Source organism: Saccoglossus kowalevskii, chromosome 4 (assembly GCF_978046115.1).
Source record: "Saccoglossus kowalevskii chromosome 4, keSacKowa6.1, whole genome shotgun sequence".
Lineage (NCBI taxonomy): Eukaryota > Metazoa > Hemichordata > Enteropneusta > Harrimaniidae > Saccoglossus > Saccoglossus kowalevskii.
Genome location: NC_140644.1, coordinates 22732871 through 22751344, shown reverse-complemented (window position 1 = coordinate 22751344; position 18474 = coordinate 22732871). Strand labels below are relative to the sequence as shown.

General features: G+C 37.9%; 2 protein-coding genes across 2 annotated transcripts; both read right to left on the bottom strand.

Moving 5' to 3' along the window:
- Window positions 1-333: 333 nt before the first annotated feature.
- Window positions 334-4862, bottom strand: LOC102808050 (fatty acid hydroxylase domain-containing protein 2-like). Its single transcript, XM_085498549.1, has 5 exons — window positions 4680-4862; window positions 2302-2423; window positions 1889-2094; window positions 1461-1733; window positions 334-733 (listed from the first exon to the last, which is right to left on the bottom strand). Exons 1-5 carry the CDS (start codon window positions 4786-4788, stop codon window positions 586-588), a joined length of 858 nt encoding a protein of 285 aa, XP_085354675.1. The 5' UTR covers window positions 4789-4862; the 3' UTR covers window positions 334-585.
- Window positions 4863-6814: 1952 nt separating this feature from the next.
- Window positions 6815-11123, bottom strand: LOC100374674 (fatty acid hydroxylase domain-containing protein 2-like). The gene is made up of 4 exons (XM_085498329.1): window positions 11103-11123; window positions 9004-9212; window positions 8311-8583; window positions 6815-7095 (listed from the first exon to the last, which is right to left on the bottom strand). The coding sequence occupies exons 1-4, from the start codon at window positions 11121-11123 to the stop codon at window positions 6942-6944; spliced, it is 657 nt and encodes a 218-aa protein (XP_085354455.1). The 3' UTR covers window positions 6815-6941.
- Window positions 11124-18474: the final 7351 nt, after the last annotated feature.

The window sequence follows — 18474 nt, the reverse complement described above, 5'->3', positions numbered from 1 at the left end:
AGTGTTGGTTGTAAGGAATGTACTTGTAACATCGTTTTAAATTTGTCAAATAACGAGATAGTCTTCGATGGCCCCTGAGAGTGGCGCTCGGTCAGAGGATTGTTACCACAAAGAGACTCCATGCAGCTGATAGAGAGTGACACGTCTGACATCTGATTCTAGTGCGTGTAGGTATTGCATGAAAGAACGAATTATTCCGATTCTCCTCCGACACTTGAACGGAGAACTTGGCGATCCTTTGTACATTCCATGTAGTGAATTAAAAATATCAGTGTTTTTTGAAACGTTTAATTTGTTGACAGTACATGTATACAGAATAAACATATCCCACACTTATACGGTGACGTCACATTATAATATTTTAATAATGAATTAATATATTAATATTAATAGGTTTCTTCTGTGTTAAAATCGTATGAAGTTAGCAGAATGACGGAGTTGTGGAAAATCGGTAGGCACCGATACACGACGGGTAAGAGCACTCACGTTAAAACCAAATTGGCATCTCAGCGTTCTGAGCATAGTTTACAATAAACTAATTGTGATTATGTTGTCAATAATATAGATTCGTTTAATCCGGGAACTTTATTGCTTTTCATCCGGGATACTCTTAGATAACGGTGTAATACCAAACAAAGTCTTGTGTCGTTTAGATGCTTTGCTTTTGCGAAACAGAACATCTGTGCCGTGAAGGTAATCGAGGACACCCAGAAGCCCGAAACAATAGTTGAATCTGTGTCAAAAAACAAAAACAAAAAACAATTGCTGATATTACAGATATGAAAACCACAACAAAATGGATATGACTATCATCATACGACACATCTTCCTAAAAGTTGCGCCCTCTTGTGACGAAGACCGTAATGTAAATGGGTATCGCAAATACCGTTCATAACGTCGATATGCTTTGAATCTGTAGTTGTCAATCAATGAAGATTATCATTTTGAGAGATTTTACTGTATTTCAGATGATGAACGACTACACCAGCAAACATAGTTGTCGGCATTGCTTTCACCCATTTTTACGCCTTGGAAGCGCTCTGCCACTAGAGGGCGTGGTATAAAGGAATGAAGTTTAGCATTACTAGTACAGTAATGTACTTGCATAATAAATAGCAACCAATACTCCCCTATACGCACTGACCGTATCAAACATCCTAACCCTAAAATAGTGTTCAATTCCCATCATGCACAGAATTGTGCTTTTTGTGTTTTGCTGAGCGCCTTTATAAATTCGACGACCTCTCCCTCCTCGTACTACTTTAAAAAGGAAAACACATTTCAAAGAATAATAATATGCAGCTGCAGTACAACCCATGGTACAACTTGAAGAGTTTGATTTTTTAGAAGCTTAATTTAAAGAACCTTTTCATATTTTAGATTATCGCCAATTAAGCTTACACCCCAACATACCGCCAATTTTGAGACAAAATAACCGACCTGTCTGTATGTGAACTTACTTTAAGTGGTGAAAGTCGTGAAATTCCGATGAGAGCAGCAATGGGAAATGGTATCCCGAATGGTGGATGGTTGTCCCCCACATAGCAACAAATAACCACAGCCAGACTGATAGCAGGTGCGACCCAAATATCAAGGAGCCAGAAAATACTGGTATGATGTTACATAAGACGTGCTCTATGGGGTGTGCGTATACAGCTACGAGTCCTATGGGAGCCGTCCACTCATGGTGCTTTTTGTGAACACGTTTATAGATATACGGATGGTGGAACAACCTGTGATATGGACACAATATCGAGTAATTCCGTGTGCGTCAAACGTACAATACGAAAACACTTTATTTTTATATACAAGTGGGCGTTCTGTGCGACAACAATCGTAACACACAGAGTCCTATTTTAATAGATTATTATATAAAATAATTCTATACCTGTGCGAATAGTAGAAAAATATTTCCTCACAAATAATGGCAGCGATTAAGTCGAACAGGATCCTGGGAAGTGTAGGTACGTCATATCCGCAACTTAATCCTCGCCATTGGCACAGCTGATACCATATAACTGCAACTATTGGTAACATGATGATCATGTTGATAAAGACAGTTTTGAAGAGTTTTGGCAGTAGTGATATGTCTAGCTAAAAATAAAACGACTTGGTTATTGTAAATCACACATAATTTGAAGTCCTGGTGATAGAATCGCGCCCTCAGCGGTAATGTGTGTAATATGTATTATTATTATTATTATTATTATTATTATTATTATTTCAAATTATTGCGTCATCAACGTCGACATTGAATCATATTACTAAGTATTCGACGGAGGAGTTAACGGATACACTTACTGGTGCATTCTTGTCAGGTTGTACTTTGTATTGCCATAGAAACCTGGGCGTCTTTGTTATATCGATGTACAACAAGGAAAGACTGGTTATCCAGTAAGGAACAGAACCAGCGATCCATGTACCTGTCAACGTAGAAAGAACACAAATCATTAAAACTTATACTCGCATTCATGTTATGAACAATGTAATAGCAAAAACATATGAAAATGCTTAATATCTATGAGAAAAAAATGGTACTAGATATACAAGAATGTAACATAACAACTGAAAACATAACATTGGCTAGGGTGGACCATGGAAATGAAGTTTATAATAAATTGCTTTAGCATAAACCGCTTCCAGAAAAATTATTTTCTGAAACTCCGCCGTATCTATGATTTTCACAACACAATCACTACCATGCGGTAAAGTTAACTCTTTGCCCAAAGTGGCCAATCTATTTTTTTCTCACGCAAGTGAAGAAAATGAGACAGTGATGTGTGAAACATACCGAGATAGCGATGTGTGAAACATACCGAGACAGTGATGTGTGAAACATACTGAGACAGTGATGTGTGAAACATACTGAGAGAGAGATGTGTGAAACATACTGAGAGAGAGATGTGTGAAACATACTGAGACGGTGATGTGTGAAACATACTGAGACAGTGATGTATGAAACATACTGAGACAGTGATGTGTGAAACATACTGAGACAGTGATGTGTGAAACATACTGAGACGGTGATGTGTGAAACATACTGAGACAGTGATGTGTGAAACATACTGAGAGAGAGAGATGTGTGAAACACACTGAGAGAGAGATGTGTGAAACATACTGAGACGGTGATGTGTGAAACATACTGAGACGGTGATGTGTGAAACATACTGAGACAATGATGTGTGAAACATACTGAGACGGTGATATGTGGTGAAACATACCGAGACAGTGATGTGTGAAACATACTGAGACGGTGATGTGTGAAACATACTGAGAGAGAGATGTGTGAAACACACTGAGAGATGTGTGAAACATACTGAGACGGTGATGTGTGAAACATACGGAGACAGTGATGTGTGAAACATACTGAGACGGTGATGTGTGAAACATAATGAGACAGTTATGTGAAACATACTGAGACAGTTATGTGTGAAACATACTGAGACATTGATGTGTGAAACATATTGAGACAGTGATGTGTGAAACATACTGAGTCAGTGATGTGTGAAACATACTGTGAGAGATGTGTGAAACATACTGAGAGAGATGTGTGAAACATATTGAGAGAGATGTGTGAAACATACTGTGAGATTGATGTGTGAAACATACTGAGACAGTTATATGTGAAACATACTGAGACAGTGATGTGTGAAACATATTGAGACAGTGATGTGTGAAACATACTGAGACAGTGATGTGTGAAACATACTGAGAGAGATGTGTGAAACATACTGTGAGATTGATGTGTGAAACATACTGAGACGGTGATGTGTGAAACATACTGAGACAGTGATGTGTGAAACATACTGAGACGGTGATGTGTGAAACATACTGAGAGAGATGTGTGAAACATACTGAGACAGTGATGTGTGAAACATACTGAGACGGTGATGTGTGAAACATACTGAGACAGTTATGTGAAACATACTAGACAGTTATGTGTGAAACATACCGAGACAGTGATGTGTGAAACATACTGAGGCAGTGATGTGTGAAACATACTGCGAGATTGATGTGTGAAACATACTGAGACAGTTATGTGAAACATACTGAGGCAGTTATGCGTGAAACATACTGAGACAGTGATGTGTGAAACATACTGAGACAGTGATGTGTGAAACATACTGAGACAGTGATGTGTGAAACACACTGAGTCAGTGATGTGTGAAACATACTGAGTCAGTGATGTGTGAAACATACTGAGAGAGAGGTGTGTGGAACATACTGAAACAGTGGTGCGTGAAACATACTGAGACAGCAGTGTGAAAAATACTGAGACAGCTATGTGAAACATACTGAGACAGCTGTGTGAAACATACTGAGACAGTGATGTGTGAAACACACTGAGACAATGACATGTGAAACATACCGAGACAGTGGTGTGGCAAACATACTGAGACAGTGATGTGTGTGAAAACTCAATGGGACAATAATACATTTGGTATATTATATATTCTATATGTTGTGAAAAAAAACAGGTTTGAACCGAGTCAGAAAGTTACGTTTCCATCGTGGTAGGAAAAATAATCATCTCATTTTGCTTATTTTCCATGTAATAATCAACATTTTCATCTTCTCATGGTTTCATTTTTTGCACATCTTCCATGCTCCCCCGGATTTAAAATGGTCAACCCCTTAAGATAGGAAGTAGGTCAACATCCAATTCTACCGGAACTTACCCGCACAAAACATGAGCATATCGTTTTCACCAGTCATTCGATAGATCTTTCCCCAGGCAGGGACAAGGAAACTTGTTTGCGTCAAATTCACAGCGTCCAAGGCGTCCATGTTCAGCGATTTCGTGGTGTAGAGATTCTGTCATAGGTGACTAGTCTTTAAACAGTGATATCACTTTGTACCTATATCTAGTACAGACAATATTTGTTTTTGCTCATCTGATCACTTGCCTCGCCCCGAGGTCAGCTACAACAAGGGTGTTGACCGGGGGCTGATCAGGCCATATCAAAACACGCACTTCATTGTCGTTAAGGAAAACGTTTCTGTATGATACTCATGTTGTTGGATTCATCATTATTGGGCTTGCGGTCGCATAGTTGTATGAAGCTGTGCATCTTATAAATTTAAGTGTGATGAAATCCGTTCGTAAATTTTGAAAATATGTAACGATTACGATTTTTAAATCGATCTTCTTCTCATAACCAAAAAGCCATTTTACTTGCAGTTTGTCGGGCGAGGAAATTAATTGATGCCAGACTTAATTAGGTGAAAGGTCACGTATTGAAATCAAAGCATCTCGTGAACTGTTAACTGGCCGATATTTTTTGAGCATGAAACTACAAGAATGGTTGTCATATTCTGGCATGTATTTCACCAAAATATGGAAATTGAAGGTTTTAAAGGGCCGTGGTCGTCACGCAGCGTGCGTACAATTTTCACAATAAAGAATGTATTTTAAACGCGTTGTACATGTCCCGTATCGAACTGGAAACGGCATGGCGATCACCAACATTTAAGCCATTGTACTATATTACAATGTAAGTGTACGTACATAAACAAAGTCAGAAATACCACATGTGCAAGCACAGGGAAACTATGTGCTCGCTTCTTGAGAACTGTCTCAGCTATGTGGTTCATATTCGTTACATTTTTTTATGCGGGGTGGGTGGGGGGCAAGAACATTCATGTAAAAGGTCATCATGAACAATCGCTAGTGACACGCAATGTCAAATTCAGAAACCAAATCCTAAATGCTAAATATCCAGACGATATGGCAGACATCTGGAAATATCTTTTTCATAGAATGCCCTCAATGAGGTTGCTGACCACGGCCAGACAACGCACATCCACCAGGATGTGCATGTAATGTCTTGAACAGCCCGTTTAACAACAACAACAACAAAAAGGAAAACATTGCGTCCTTCAACACTGATAAATAATGAATATTCATTTACTGACTTTTGTGTTGACTCATCAGAATCATCAATTCAGTTGCTGTCTCCGAGTCTAAAGTACGCGTACACAAGGAAAATTAATCCAGTGAACCTATAGATACACTCTATTTACAGTTATCTTACTGGATAGTACATTGTGAGGTAGAAAGCCGACTGCCAGGGGATACAATTGCGGATATAGATTGGGTCAATGCCAAACTTGATGATTCATCAATATTACCCAGTTGAGTCGAAGTATATATACAAGACAGGATTTGATACGTCGAAAAACCTGGCAACAAATAAGCTGCAGTCTGATTGGTCTGAGTGTTAGGCATTAACATTAGGTAGCCAATCAGGCACAATCTTGTTAGCAGCTTCGTATTGACTCATATTACCCCAAACTTTGGGTTGGGGAAGATTCAAATGCCATGAATACTACGATAATTTCACTATCGTACGTGATATCTTGACACGTCAGATACATATAACACAATTACACAGAGCACAACGCGAGTTTCTAACCCTATGTTATTATTACTTTACTGTCATTGCATAATTTAAAACTTATTTATTTTAATAATTGAATGTGATCTACTAGTCTATTATTGAAAAGGGCTACATTGTCCATGACTACTCACGCGTGCCTCACTTGCAATGTGTGGATGTTCATTTCTGTTCAATGCTTACTGCGTAATCTGTATTCTTTGCTATCTGAGCATTTTTAGCTATCAACATTATTGGTTGAACTTTTAATAAAAGGTGTGGTAATGCATAATAGCAACATCTTCTGTATTTGTAATCTAACATTTCCTATTTTAAATGTCTCTGTGGCTTCAGTATATTGTCAATTCCATACAATGTCAACCGATGAAATTTGAAGACATTGAATAACATTGTTTGTTATTATACACAGTACAATCAATATAAACACTACCATGTTACAATTACGGAAACGTACATATAAAGAATGTCAGATTTCTTGTATAACATGACCTTTTTGTAAAGTGATCGCCCAGTTTTTATAATATTGCATTCGATCGTTTTTATTTACTGCCTTTTTTTAGTATCGGGGTATGCCTTAGACATTGGGGTTGTTCCTATCAGTCTCTTGTGTCGATTGAAGGCGACGTTGTCTCGAAACATAATGTCAGTTCCATGCAACCAATCCAATAATCTTGAAGATCCATAGTAGACGTTGAATCTGAAAAAAAAACATAGGGAAGTTCCAGTGTGACGATTACTTAATATCACATCGCGTCGCGCCGCGTCGCGTCACGTCGCGTAACGTCGCGTCATCACGTCACATCGCGTCACATCGCATCACGTCGCTCTTGTAGACGTTCACAGCATATTGTATTATGTTTTTTGTTTAGTTTTTCTTCATTAATTTCAAACGATTTTATGTATTTTTATTATAGTTTGTTTATCTGTTTATCGAGTACATTATTCTTGTCAACACCCGTTAGTATTGGTCGAGACTCTTAATCATTTTCCATATCTTCATAATTCAATTCAATAGGTATACATTATATTATATTGATATCTACACTTTTATATGTGTTTAGAAAACATTAAATATCAGGTGACCGTGTCATGAAACAATCCTCGTTAATTAGTAGTGTGTTTTACGGTTTGTGCATTTTAATACCTGCCGCAAAAATCGAATGATTTGATTTCGAGCTTGAATTTCTTTTTGTTATAATTCAATAAAGAGTAGAAATGTCGATCTTTAAGATGGGAATACAGCGTTGAAACCCTTACTTCATCAAAAATATAAAATGTGTATAGCACAAACGCAAAAGGACCCCCCCAAAAAAAACACACTTTAGCGTGTGTCGAATCCCGTGCGATGCTTTGACGCTACTACGACGTTATAACCTTTGCTTGTCCTGTTTTTAAGTTTGACTTCACGCATAACGCGGGGTCTCGCATTTAACGGTAAATACATGTTAATAATTAATATCGCGAGTGTCACTGTGTATGTGAACAGCGCATGTTTAAAACATACGAGTATGAATGCGCTCAGTATCCCATGTGTTGTACTATTCACGTCTAATCACACCGCTTTGCATTGCGTTTTATGAAATCATGTCTCATTAATTCGCGTTGCGTGGCGCACGACGCAACGTCTCGCACATGGATTCGCGTTGCGTGGCGTATGACGTCACGTCTCGACACATATATTCGCGTTGCGTGGCGTGGCGCATGACGTCACGTCTTGACACATTGGTTCGCGTTGCGTGGCGCATGACGTTACATCTCATCACATTGGTTCGCGTTGCGTGGCGCATGACGTCACGTCTTATCACATTGCTTCGCGTTGCGTGGCGCATGACGTCACATCACATTACGCTACAACACACATACATTACTTATAACTTGATATATATGTTCTGGAAAAAAACATGTTACTCACTTTGAGTGGTGCAAGTCGTGAGCTTCAGTTGACCTAACCACCGGGAAACGATACCCACTATGAGCTATACTAGTGGAATACATTGCAAGTACCAACCACAGCCAATGTACAATCAGATGAGATCCCATCACGATCGGTCCACCAATCAGTGGTAATATATTCGAAAACATGAATTCGATTGGATGAGCGTAGATGCACGTTAGACCAATAGGAGCCGTCCATTCATGGTGGATTTTGTGTATGTGTTTATATAGAAAAGGGTGATGCATTATCCTTGTAAAAAAAAGAGTTGAATTAGTCTTATGTTAGTTTTTGATGAAAGTATTGGTTTCCTATTTATATAATGTGACTAACTATATTGAATGTTAGAGTTTCACGGTCGTTAACCATCTGCTAACTGGTTATCTGTGTCGTAACATTCACCACAGGCGATACAGTGATATAAACTATTTTCTATTTTTATCTATTTATCAATACTCCGATTTCAATAAAGTTATTATTTCATACTATTATCACGATCAATGAATAATCGATTTATTGTGCCAATATGAAAATGTTTACTCCTGCAGCCCCCGTCGGGCTTAGCTACAGATATATAAAATATGCTATTTGATTTCTGTTCCGCCCACTAAACCTTTAGCCATTTTCGACAACGAAACAGACTCAGGCAGTTTAGGTAGAAAGTGCTCTTACCTGTGTGAGTAGTAGAATGTGACTTCAATAAAGATCAAACAACCGAGTAAATCATACAGTATCCTTCCGCCGCTCGGCAAGTCACTACCACGGATGCTGCATCCACGCCATGTAGCGCTGACGTAGTACGCCCATATCATTAGAGGGGCATAAAACAGTTGGTTTAGAAGTACCACCTTGAATAACTTCTTGAGTTTAGCAACTTCGATCTAGTGAGGAAAAATATATATTGCATATATTATATTGCTTTTAAAAATAGAAAATATTGTTAATTTAATTAAACGTACTGTTATGTAGATGGCTGCCATACATGGGGTAATTATCTAGTTTAATTATATGTTGACATCAGCACAGACAACGTTGATTGACATGTATGTCAGCTACAACTTTGCGCATTACAAAGCGAACCATAGAACAATTAACATGCATACTAGTACTAAGCTAATCGAACCATAGGCCCAGCCACATGTATACTAGTACTAAGCTAATCGAACCATAGGCCCAGACACATGCATACTAGTACTAAGCTAATCGAACCATAGGCCCAGCCACATGTATACTAGTACTAAGCTAATCGAACCATAGGCCCAGACACATGCTCACTAGTACTAGGCTAATCGAACCATAGGCCCAGACACATGCATACTAGTACTAAGCTAATCGAACCATAGGCCCAGACACATGCATACTAGTACTAAGCTAATCGAACCATAGGCCCAGACACATGCATACTAGTACTAAGCTAATCGAACCATAGGCCCTGACACTTGCATACTAGTACTAAGCTAATCGAACCATAGGCCCAGACACATGCATACTAGTACTAAGCTAATCGAACCATAGGCCCAGACACATGCATACTAGTACTAAGCTAATCGAACCATAGGCCCAGACACATGCATACTAGTACTAAGCTAATCGAACCATAGGCCCAGACACATGCATACTAGTACTAAGCTAATCGAACCATAGGCCCAGACACATGCATACTAGTACTAAGCTAATCGAACCATAGGCCCTGACACTTGCATACTAGTACTAAGCTAATCGAACCATAGGCCCAGACACATGCATACTAGTACTAAGCTAATCGAACCATAGGCCCAGACACATGCATACTAGTACTAAGCTAATCGAACCATAGGCACAGACACATGCTCACTAGTACTAAGCTAATCGAACCATAGGCCCAGACACATGCATACTAGTACTAAGCTAAAGGAACCATAGGCCCAGACACATGCATACTAGTACTAAGCTAATCGAACCATAGGCCCAGACACATGCATACTAGTACTAAGCTAATCGAACCATAGGCCCAGACACATGCATACTAGTACTAAGCTAATCGAACCATAGACCCAGACACATGCTCACTAGTACTAAGCTAATCGAACCATAGGCCCAGACACATGCATACTAGTACTAAGCTAATCGAACCATAGGCCCAGACACATGCATACTAGTACTAAGCTAATCGAACCATAGGCCCAGATTCATGTATACTAGTACTAAGCTAATCAAACCATAGGCCCAGATTCATGTATACTAGTACTAAGCTAATCAAACCATAGGCCCAGACACATGCATACTAGTACTAAGCTAATTGAACCATAGGCCCAGACACATGCATACTAGAACTAAGCTAATCGAACCATAGGCCCAGACACATGCCCACTAGTACTAAGCTAATCGCCAAAATAACGGTCTTTTCAAAAATATATACTACTTCTCACGTTTAATCATTGTTTTAAGCATTCATTTATTACTGCAACAACTATTGTTTGAATGCATATCAGTAAACCTTCACGGATACATTGCTATTTGAATTTGTGAACCCTGCAGTAATTCATTAATATACTTAACACGAATAAAAGGTTCACTAATTTGAATATCAATGCAAACATGAATGTTTACTAATTTGCATAGGCAAAACATACACAAGTGGTTTCATGCAAATCGAGCCTGTTTTACAGTTTGTAAAATGAACAATTACACATTGTAAACTAATAACATAATAACAAATGAAAATGTTTTCGTTTCCCCGCGCCTTTAGGCGGTTTATCTACGAAGGGCGTTCAATAAGTAATGTCCCTGACCCACTTGTGAAACGCTGGCATCGTGAATTCAAACATGGCCGGAGGTCTGTGGAAACAGCTCCCAGACCTGGCCGTCTCTCTTCTGCCATTGGTGAGGCATCTGTCAGTCAAGTTGAGGCAGCCATTTTGGAAGATCAACGCATTAATGGTCGCCACATAGCCAAAGAGGTCAAGATTAGCATAGGGTCTGTGGAAACTATCATTCATGATCATTTGCATATGCATAAGGTGTCTGCCAGATGGATTCCCAGGTTGCTCACATCTTTCCAGAAGCAAGAACGCGTCGAGTGCTCAAGGATGAATTTGGAGATGTGCCAAGAAGATTAGTCAAAGTTTTTCATAAGACTGATTACACAGGATGAAACTTGGGTCCATCACTATGATCCAGAGACCAAAGCCCAGTCAATGCAGTGGAAGCACTCGGAATCACCACCTACAAAGAAGGCAAGGGTGCAGCCCTCCGCTGGCAAGGTCATGCTCACAGTCTTCTGGGACCAGAACGCAGTATTGATGAAAGATTTCCTGGCAAAATGTACCACAATTACAGGAGCCTATTACACTTTACTTTTGATGAAATTAAAGGGGAACCGCTCAAATCCTATGAAAATAAAGAGGCGAGGCAAGATCAGCAAAGGTATCCTCCTCTTGCAGGACAACGCTCCGTCCACAACTCGCTTGTCGCAAGATCAGAAGCACGGGCGTGTGGCTATGAAATCCTCCCCCATCTCCTTACTCTCCCGACCTTGCACCCTCTGACTTTCATATTTTCCCAACCATGAAGTTGTTTTTTTTTTCTATGTAGAGAAAGACTAACAACTGTGCCAAGTTTCATAAATCTCTTGCTATGGGAAATGGGTCAGGAGCATTACTTATTGAATGCCCCTCGTAAGTTTACAGGGTATGGTGATTGTAGGACATCACATCATACTTTCTGCGGGGGGGGGGGTATTGAGTCTCTTATGTTTTTACCCTTTTTTTCGCTGCAATCAAAATAATAAAAAAACACATTTGTACAGAATAACGGTACAAAAATGTGTATGAATCATGAACAGGCATTTCACGTGTCATTTTTTTCGATTGAAAGTGATACATGTGCTATTTTACTATGATAATTTACATCCCACTTGATAACCTTACGTACTGTTTATCAGACACTCACCTTGTCGGAGTGTGTTGGTCCGAGTCGACAAAGTGTACAACAAAGTCCAATAAAGCGACACAGCCAGAATAAATAATTCCTTAGTCGCCTTTTATGACACAAACAAAGCATTGATATGCATCCCTGCTAGATACTCCATACTCTCGTATGCTCGTTAGTTTTTTGCTTATGTTTTTTGCTTATGTTCGCTAATTAGTAGTTTTTGCAAAGAAGCAATGTTTATTTTAAAATCGTAATGTTATTGATATTTTGTGGTATAAGTCGTTAAACGTATGGTGTCACAATGTAAGGCCAGTTTATCGCTAACAATAGGGCTACCCACAGAACTCACTGCTAGCACAGGGTAGACAAGGCAATAGCACTGTAAATGGAATACACGCAGACACTAATATCAAGTTAAAGCTCCTGGCTGTAATACCTCTCAAAATAATTACATAAAAAATACAATGAATAAATTCACTAAAATGGGGGATTGCTTAGGGGAGTGTGCATTGGTGATAACCCACGGTCTCAGGGTGAGAAATGGACGACAGTCAATAGCTTCTGCAACACAACAACAAAGAAATACAGGAGTCTTGCTTGCAGAGGAACGCTGTTATTCTAGAGGGCAAGTTTATACAAGTCTCACAGAATGAAGATTGAAGCTTGAATGACCTGTCTCACAATATCGCAGGAGCTACACACACGATACTCAGCAGAAATGATGGACCCCAACTGTCCACAGTCTGTCTAATTTATAGACATAAATGGCCCAGATTCAGTGACACCACCTGGGTTCCCACATGAGCCAATCAGAATGTGATCTTGCTAGCAGTTGTGGTTCGTAGACAACTCAGTAGATCATAAACATCTGTTGTTATTCAAATAACAGCACACCTGGTAGATTCCAACTGTCCTACCATAGGTGAAAACATATATGACCTGTCAATCACCTTAATGACAGTTATCACACGGCAATGCACACAGTTTCTTCCCATGATTCCATGCACACTTCAGGGTTGAGGTAATATGACAACAACATAAAATAAAGGATGCTGACATATGGGTTCTCATAAATTTACAATTCCAAACCTAACAGTTGTGGTTAAAATAGTATAAACCCCACGAGACCAAAAAAAAGTACATTAGATTACAGATTTACATGAATCGTATACCATAATGAAATAGACAATGGGGGATTTGAAACAAGAATTCGAAAAACTATCACAGCGTCTAAAATGAAAATGAACTTTATCGTGGATGCTTATCCACGTGTGTTTCTTGATTTATTCATATCTGTTGTTGTTTAATTCTAATTGTTATTTTTCATTCGTATTCAGTGTGTATCGATAGACAATGATTTTCTGTATTGGTTCGTTTTCGTTTCATTCGATTCCAAGCAATATTCCCTGAGATATATTCGTTGGAAGTCGTTTCATGCTATTACAAAGAAACGCATATCAGTTTATGTAAGCCATTTACGCAACGGTCACAAATACTCTCTTATCACAGCGAACGCAAGAGAAGTCGCAACTTTGTAGCGGATTAAGTCGCAATGTATACTTAATAGTGACCTTCTCGCAGTTTTTTGGATCTGATCGAATGCGTGCGATAGACAGCCACAAACTTACCGGCTTATCCATTTGAATTTTATACTGGTAAAGAAATTCGGGTTTACGCGTTAAATCCATGCACAGTAGTGATATATTAACCACCCAATATGTTACAAAAGTCACCAGCCACGACCCTTAAAAAGACATAATGAAAAAGTTATGACATCAATTTCCCATCAATACCCAAATATAGTCGTAATATGTAAAACTGTACATTACAAATATGGCAATATCCCGATAGTTTTAAATCGCATCAAATAGGACGTCCTTTGGTTATCTCCATGGAGTTAGTACATTCTTAAATAGACAAGATCGTCATTTCTAATAAACTTTCAAAAAATACTTACCTAAGCAAAACATGACTTGTTCATTTTGCCCTGAAAATTGGTATATTCTGTCCCAAGTGTCCACAAATAAGCCAGGATTGCACAGAGTGTTGTTGATTCGTGTGTCCACCATTATGTCTACAGAGATATAATTTAACGCAACATAGGTAATTAGGGTTCTAGTGACATATTAAAAATCCTGATATTAAAGAAAAACGGTCATTCACGGGCTTTGAACTATTTAGGGGGGGAACGCTTCCATTCTTATTGGGCAGACGAGATTAGCAAATATACCAATTCACTTGAACAAGCGTATGCATATTTGTGTGAAATAACTCTCCAAATTGCAATTAAAGGGGAATTGGAACGTTTCCCAATTGCGAATTATAAATTAATATAATAATATAACTATAACATTATAATTACAACTAAGCAAATACAATATTGGTTTAGAATAAGTGAATTTCCGAAGAATGCCTTAACTGAGTCAATTAAAATCAAATCAAATTGGATGGAAAATACAGAAAAAAACTCAAATGACTTTGGTATGGTAAAAACAAAATAGAATGTACTAGTAAGTAAAATCAACTGTCAAACATAAACAGATAAATACATATAAACAGTTGTGGCAAGAAAAAAATAGCTACTTGATGTATAAAGAACTTCCGTGTGCTAAAAGTATTGGATGCAGATTAAAAAATAATTCAAAATTTAAGATTTGCTATTCAAACAAGAAGCTTGGCAAGTATTGAAATTTATAATACTTGCAGAAAATAAATTTGATGTACATATGATATTTGCAGTCTAGTTTATTCCAAAAGTTCAACAGGGAATTGTTATGACCATAATTAACTGACTTCACCGGGAGAAGATGCAAACATAATCAAAACACTTGTATTAACCCGCGGCCAAAACGTCCACCTTGAAGAATAGCAGCAGCGATCAAAACGTCAAGGTCAAAGACATACGGGTGGCTTAACCGTCCGGCACTCATGCCAATACACTTCCCCGAGTCAACGGAGATGATTGATGAAACTGTCACCATTTCCAGTGTACCCATTTTATTTGGTATCAGCAGGGAGATTGAATGAACGCGGTAATGTGACTCAATATCTGTTTATTGTAACTGGTTACTACCCAATGTCGGGTTTTATGTTATAGCATGGACATGTTATAGTCCCTGTGTCTTCGATACGGTGAAAATAGGCGAAATTAAAACAGCATTTTCAAATTTGGACATTGTGAAAACAAAGCCAGTCGGAATTAACACATCTTAAGCTTTATTTTGAACTAAATCTTGCTTGTAAATACACGTTCTCTAAACTCAAATCTCTTAACGAAACGGATAACGATGCTTTGCTATGGAGATTACGCGAAGGTGAATGTTGTTAAAACACGGGTGATTGAAATGGCGTTTTCAAAATGGTCGCCGTGTGACATCCTGGCGATTCATGAAATCAAGCTTTCTTTAGAACTTAACAAATTCGGTAGGACTATAAAACTTAGAATCATTCTCGTGGTCTGAAAAACAGGTTAAATTGTCATAACTTACCCTAAAATAATCCGATTTTTACACTTCTCGGAGCAATATTGACATTTCGTAAAACATAAAAAGGAACTGAATACCCATGAGTAATAACCTTCAACCACAACTGCGCACTGTGCATTTGATAGTTCAGTGGGCATTCACCGCGTCGTCTATCACACGAGACAAAGGAATCGTACACAATGGTTTTATCAGGGACTGAAGTGGCATTCAGCCTTCGTAATTTTGTTAGAACTCACTATATAGAGTCTATTGAGAGGTATTTGGGCTTGTGAACATGCGCGGATAGCGAGAAATCGGTCCGAAACAGACAGCGACTGGCGAGAATTTATTTTTTGGTGGCCCACCCGTAAACAAAGAGCCGAACGTCAGCTACTCGGCTTTGCTATTGAAATCAGTTGACCTAGAGAGTCTCGAGCTAATGTGAAAGCGAGGCTCACAGCAGACACCGCCATTTTTGACTCCCGTGTACGAAGCACACAATGAGAGTCTTTGCAGTTACCGTGTGTGTATGTGTGTGTGTGTCCGTCTTTTCCACTGATATCTCAAGAACCGTATGTTAGTTATTAATGAAACTTGGTGCATATATGTTTTGGGCTAACGCACAGATTTGATTAGGTTTTGGTTGAAATCTATGCATATTAATTACCTAATTGGCATGATAATTAGCTAATTTTTAGCTGTTCCATGACTGTGCCACTGATATCTAAAGAGCCATTCATTGGATTTTGATGAATCTTGGTACATAGATGCTCTAAACTAATGTGCAGATTTGATTAGTTTTGGGTAACAATCCATGCATATAATTAACCTAATTTGCATGATAATAAGCTAATTGTTAGCTGTTCCATAACTGTCCCATTGATATCTAAAGAGCCATTCATTGGATTTTGATGAAAATTTGGACATAGATGCCCTGGACTAATGCACAAATTTAATTAGTTTTGGGTAAAAATCCTTTCATATAATTAACTTAATTTGCATAATGATTAATAAATTTTCGGCTTTTCCACTGATATATCAGATACTAATCATCACATTTCAATGAAACTTACATAAATACATAGGACAATGCACAGACAGATATATGAAATATTAATTACCTAATTTGCATAATTAATGGGTTTTTAGTTTTTGATATTTCAAGTACTATCACTTCATTATTTTCAATGAAACTTGGTACATAGCGTTTCAATAACAATGCAGTTTTGGGTAAACATGTGTGCATATTAATCAACTAGTTTGCATAATTAGTTAATTTTCAGCTTTTAGACTGATATCGTAAGTACTAATTATCCCATTTCAATGAATCCTGGTACATAGATGTTTTAGGACAATTCGCAGACCTGATTAGTTTTGGGTTGAAAGCAGTGCATATTAATTACCTAATTTGCATAATTAGCCAATTTTCAACTACATATATACTCTAACATAATGTGATGATCTAATTAGTTTTAGGTTTATATGCATTAATAATAATCAACTATTTTGCATAACAATTTACTTTTCAGTTTTCCACTAATTTAGTTAGGATTGATCATCACATTGTAATGAAACTTTGAACATGTGCGCCCTGAAACAATATAAAGAACTAAATCTATGCATAATAATTGTTTATTTTGTATAATAATTCATTTGGTTCATTGAGGCAGTCCACAGACGTGATTAGTTTAATGTTGATAAACATGCAGATTGTTTATCTATTATAAGCCTATTCCTGATATCTTGAAAAATCAAATTTAGATTGAACTCATCATAGAGGTACTCTAATTAATTAGACTAAAAACCATGGATGAAAAATCAAATGCATTTTCTGTATGTATTATAAATTTTGATAATGTGAATCACATTGTTTTCATGTTGTGCATCGTAATAGCAGACAAATATTAGTTGCTAAGCTTCTCGTTTGAAATGTAAATCTTAAACTTTGAATTAATTTTAATGTGTCTCCAATACTCTCAGCACACGGGAGTTCTTCCTAAGCTTTCTTTGATTGTTTTAATCATGTGTATGTTTTTGTGAGTTCGTCATGCCCGGTAAACGTGGTCGACCTACAGTTAGTGATTCAGCGGAAAAAAAGGCAACGGAAACTTGTTGATATTATAGCTGTGTTTACTACTCAATCGCTAGTGATACGCAATGTCAAATTCAGAAACCAAATCTTAAATGATGTCGCATTGAAAAGGAAACTACTTTAACTGCAGACGATATGGTCGATAAAAATTAGACGAACCCAGACTGGAAATATCTTTTTCATAGAATGCCCTAAATGAGGTTACTGACCATGGCCAGACAACGCACTTTTTGACATGGCGACCGATGCATGCTGTGTATTTGTGTATTTTACACTGAAAAGTCGGGTACCAATGATTGCAGCATCATGTTATGGTGATTGTAGCGATACTGTATAGAGGTCAATGAAAAACCGCTTACTTCAGTTTTGAAATCCCGTTGCAAACATTTTTTTATTCTTCTTACACGAAAATAAAGTATTTTACAATACTATATTAATCATTATGAGCAACTACTTTAACATCATTTCCTGTTGAAGCGAGAAATAGCATAGAATATCATATGTGAGCCAGAATGTACTAATCTCTTGGATGGTCATGTGACCTCATTGATATGCATACAAGTGATCACAATAAAACCATTATAGGTACGGATATGCTACCACACATATATAAGGCTTACATTCATCAGAAGAGTAAGGTTAGGTGTCACTTTTAACCAACACTACGCTAATATT